At 32.6% G+C, this 4,589-nt stretch overlaps 1 protein-coding gene across 1 annotated transcript; it reads left to right on the top strand.

Moving 5' to 3' along the window:
• Window positions 1–123: 123 nt before the first annotated feature.
• On the top strand, window positions 124–4,306 carry LOC129219803 (adult-specific rigid cuticular protein 12.6-like). Its single transcript, XM_054854107.1, has 2 exons — window positions 124–269; window positions 3,153–4,306. Exons 1-2 carry the CDS (start codon window positions 261–263, stop codon window positions 3,570–3,572), a joined length of 429 nt encoding a protein of 142 aa, XP_054710082.1. The 5' UTR covers window positions 124–260; the 3' UTR covers window positions 3,573–4,306.
• Window positions 4,307–4,589: the final 283 nt, after the last annotated feature.

Raw genomic sequence — 4,589 nt, 5'->3', positions numbered from 1 at the left:
GACAACGAGACTGGACGGTGACCTCGACAAGCACCACGCCTTATTTGCTTCTTTCGCGTTACTTTGGGTGCATTTTCGCTTCCTTACAACTATTATGACCATGGGAATATAGTGAAAAAAAAATTCTTTTCGTGTTCTAGAAAGAAGATGTCGTGTAGGATGTTCGGGTATAAATATCGGGAAGATCTGATCCTCAGGATCAATCCTGGTCTTCCCTCTGACATCTGTGTTGTACAACAACCAACAACTCATCAGAAATCATGAGATTCGTGAGTATATTTATTTTGATATCTTATCACTGTTGACGCTTGTAAAAGGTGCTGGAATGATATGGCGATTTACATGCTTCAACTTCTCAAAATAAAATCATTTAACATAAAAAATACCAGCCTAGTTATCTAAAATATTCGAAATGATACCTTACCTTAATAATTGCTTAGAAATATTTTTCAATAACTTCACAAACTTTATTCAATGATCCATAAAATGTACTATTAAAGTAGATCATGCCTACAGTTTTTCTATGTATTTTCCTTTTTTTTTTTTTTTTGTTAATCCCCCCCCCCTTTTCTGTGTGTGTGGTGTTGCACATTTTCCACGACTTGCTGAACTGTTTTTTACATTACTGATCGTTTAGTCGAACGTTATTCTGGTGGTTTAAAGTCTTTTATGAATTTTATTATTTTAAATTGCCTAAATTGGCATCCTTATATTTAAGCAAGTATCAAGTGGGACAGGTAATTCACATGTAACTTTTATAAAGTTGTTTATTTACTTTTTAAGTAATTGTGTAGTTATAAATTTCACTTTAGTGAAAGTTATTAAAACTTAACACAATTACAAGCTATTGAAACAAATTCTAAGCAAAGTTTAGCAATGCTATATCAGTCTGAAAAAAAAATGTATAAGTATCTAACAGTAGAAGTTAAGGAAAATATGACATTTGGAATCTTTCGTGATCATAAAACTGTTTAAAAAGTCTGATTGAAGTATACATTTTAAAGAAATTTAAATTTTTCTTATGTGAAATGTTTCATGTTTGTTTATGCTCTTAAGCAAGAAAGGAAAGTCCCCCCCCCCCATAAAGTTTTAATTGTTAGATTTATTGGTTTAATTTGCCAAAAACAGCTAAAATTATTTAAAAAAAAATGAATGGAACAAGAAAACATACTTCAAAAGCCGTTATTTTTTGTAAACTCTTAAATTTATTTGAACTGCATTACATTTTCCAGAAAGTAAAAGTTTTATATTCAGTAAGTTACCGCCCTATAGCCAGGGCTTTTCCATCTCCAGCTCAGTCACTCCTATGCCGGGCTGATGAATGCTAATAAGCACGAAACTGCAGTCCTTGGCTGGAACTGACTGAGCTGGCGGTGTATTTCATGTAAAAGTTTATAATTTTATTTTTAAATAAGAGTTTAATGATTTTTAAGAGCAGTTATATTTTGGTATTTTCTCCCACTAAGAATTTCAAATATTATAATATTGTACTTAAAGATAATTATTGTACTAAATTATAAAGAGTCCAAAAACTATCCATTTAAGACAGCTGATACAAAATCTCTGCAAACCAATTATTGCATCAGTCATGATGATCTCTCCGTATGAGTTTTTAATTCGTCGCAAATGCTAATTTCAAAGATTAAATAATGTACTTGAAACTTTATTTATATTGTATACTAAGCGTATTCACTTTCTACTTACAACATCCAACCCTTCATCAATGTTCAAATTTTAAGTAATAGAAGAGCGAAAAAATTAAATAATAACATTTTATAAGATTTTCTACCAAATAGTACTTTTACTTCACAATAAATAAATAGGGAATAAATGTATTCAGCCAGCAAATAAAATTGATTCTGAGAAGATTGTTTTGCATTAAAAACGGCTTATCAGAAATTTGTAATTTTCATTTTAGAAAAGAAAGTCTTTAACACTTTTTACTTTCAAAACTTTGTAGGTCGGAGATGATTTTCTAAGACACTAAGTACTACATAATCCCCTCTAAACTACGAAATCTGATAATTTAGTCATAATATTTAAAGACCTCTTTTGTACTTCCTAAATAATCGGTTCAACTTGCTTCCCGACTTCTCTTCTTTTTCAGTGAAAATAATCAACTACAAATATTTGTTACAAACAAAATTACGTGTTTCAAGAAATCACAATATGAATTCCGCACAAATTGCTGAAAAACTCTGAGAGCCACTTTAAATTACTTATAAATGGAATACACAAAATAAATATATCATAACATATAAGTTTTCTTTCATTATGATAAACTAAAATTCAACAGCTAATTTCGTCACAACCAAAAACTTGCCATTAAAAAATCGAAATGCCTAAGAAAGGGGTCTAAGGTGTTTTACCCCTCTTATTGAAAAAAAAATGTATTTTCATTAAACTTAAAATTTGTGTAATAGAATGATGCATTACTTTAACATATCTCGCTTTTTTATTTATTTCTTATATATTGAAGAAAAGTGTTGCTATGTATCAAGTCAGTTCTGTATTTTTCTTCTTTTTTTTTTTTGAAGACTTACTTTTCTCAATGGTTTCTTGTTAGGTTTATTAGCGTTAATCCACACCACACATGCAGCATAATGAAACTTTTAATTGACAAAAAATTTGTACCGCTTTTCACTTTCCCAAAAAGTTTCTACTTTAAGCCCTCTACCCGGAATGGTTTTATGAACTTACATGTTATTTGTCTCAAAATTGAAGGATATTGAAGCTGGAGAAACTTTTTTCAGCCTTTTTCCTATTTGTATTAGTCAGTAATACAAGAAAGTGCCGATTAACCAAGAACTGACATTGCGATCTAGATTGGAAGCATTTTTGCACCCATATTGAACGCTCAAAAAAAAAAAAAAAACTAAGCACTTATCTGAAATACGTAAATCCCCGTGCCTAGGCTATAAGCTAATGAGAAAAAGAACTAAAATTTAGAGTATCTATTATTCTAATTCTCAGCCTTTTCAACTTAAAAACTTAAAAAAAAAAAAAAAAAAAAAACACTAATTTTTCTGCATAGCTCGCTATCTTTTTTTTTTTTTTTTTGCCTAGCTCACAGTTTATCCCCAACATTCAATGACGAATTTCGGACGTTTGCTGAATCATTGAGCCAATTCTAAAGCATTGCCTTTTTGCAGTTTCTGTTACCTCTTCTTTTGGCCACCAGTGCCATGGCTGCAAATATGGGGATGAGTCTCCATGGCAACGCCTACAACTTCGGCTACGCTACCGGTGATGCTGGTGGACACAGCAGGGCCGAATCCGGCAGCGGAGGAGCAGTAGCTGGTAGCTACAGCTACATTGATGCCAACGGAGACCAACGTACCGTCCACTACACAGCTGGACCAGATGGATTCAAGGCCAGCGGAGACACTGGAGTGGACAGGAAGACCGCTGCTGCTGCAGCTGCCATGGCCGCTCTCGCCCCCAAAGCACCTCCCGCAGCTGCACCCATTGCACCTGTCGCAGCCCCAGTATACCATAACGCATTCTTACCATATGGGGCATATAATCCTTATGCTTATGCCCACTCTAATGGATATGTTGCACACTGGTAAAAAAGAACCGTAAATGAAGGGATTCTAAATGAAGCCGATTCTTCAGTCCTGGTAAAATTTAATGTCGTTTCAGCTTTTTAACATCTCCCACAAAAAACCTCTGAGATCTATCTCTTCCTTGCAAGTATCTTGAAAATGCAAAATGTCAGTTATTTTTACTTCTTCAAGATAGTGTAATTTCATTTCTGATTATGTTTTGTGTTCTATCTACAACCCTCGATTAATTTATATTCGTCTGTTAAATGTCCCTCAATCTAGTCCTTTAAGTTATTTTTAAATCCGCTTCAGCTAAAACATATGACAAACTTTAATTTTGAATGTTGACACAATAGAGTTTTTTTCAAATATCAGCTGTAAATGACATTGAAAAAATTACCATGGAGAGTTAGTTTTCATTTTAGAATCCTTCGCTCTCCACAATTCTGGACCGATGACTCTGGACTGATATGTAAATTTCATTTTAAAATCATTCATGATATTAGATTTCATTCATACTTTGCTATGTTTCATCCAAAAGATTATTTAAATTTAAATATTTGTGCTTGCTGATACCGTGCTTTGCAAAGTTCGAATCAGTCCAATAGTTTCTTTCGCTATCGTTGTTCTACACAACTTTGGGAATTTGGTGAACTGATAAAGCTCTCGATAAGTGATAAGTCTATTTATGTACTGCTGATGGTGCTGCAAAATTTCATTGTAAACAATGAGAAAATAAACTGTGATTTTATTTCAAATTGGATTTTCACTGTCTGTTAAATACATTTTTTCTTAGCGTTTGTACATATTTTGTAATGGCAAAACAATGCAACCAATTAATAGTATAATCAACTTAGAACACTTAAGTTTGAGAAATTGAAAACGTTACTTGCGTGTTTGCAATGAAACTTTTGATCAATGAGCACGAAACTGTCATAAAAAGTAAATCACTCATAAAGGAAAAATAAGCGTGCAAACAATAACGGCTTTGTAAAGTTAGTTTCAAACGTTATGAAAATCATACTGTAGAAATTCACTATT

Source organism: Uloborus diversus, chromosome 4 (genome assembly GCF_026930045.1).
Source record: "Uloborus diversus isolate 005 chromosome 4, Udiv.v.3.1, whole genome shotgun sequence".
Lineage (NCBI taxonomy): Eukaryota > Metazoa > Arthropoda > Arachnida > Araneae > Uloboridae > Uloborus > Uloborus diversus.
This window is presented reverse-complemented; position numbering and strand designations above follow the sequence as displayed.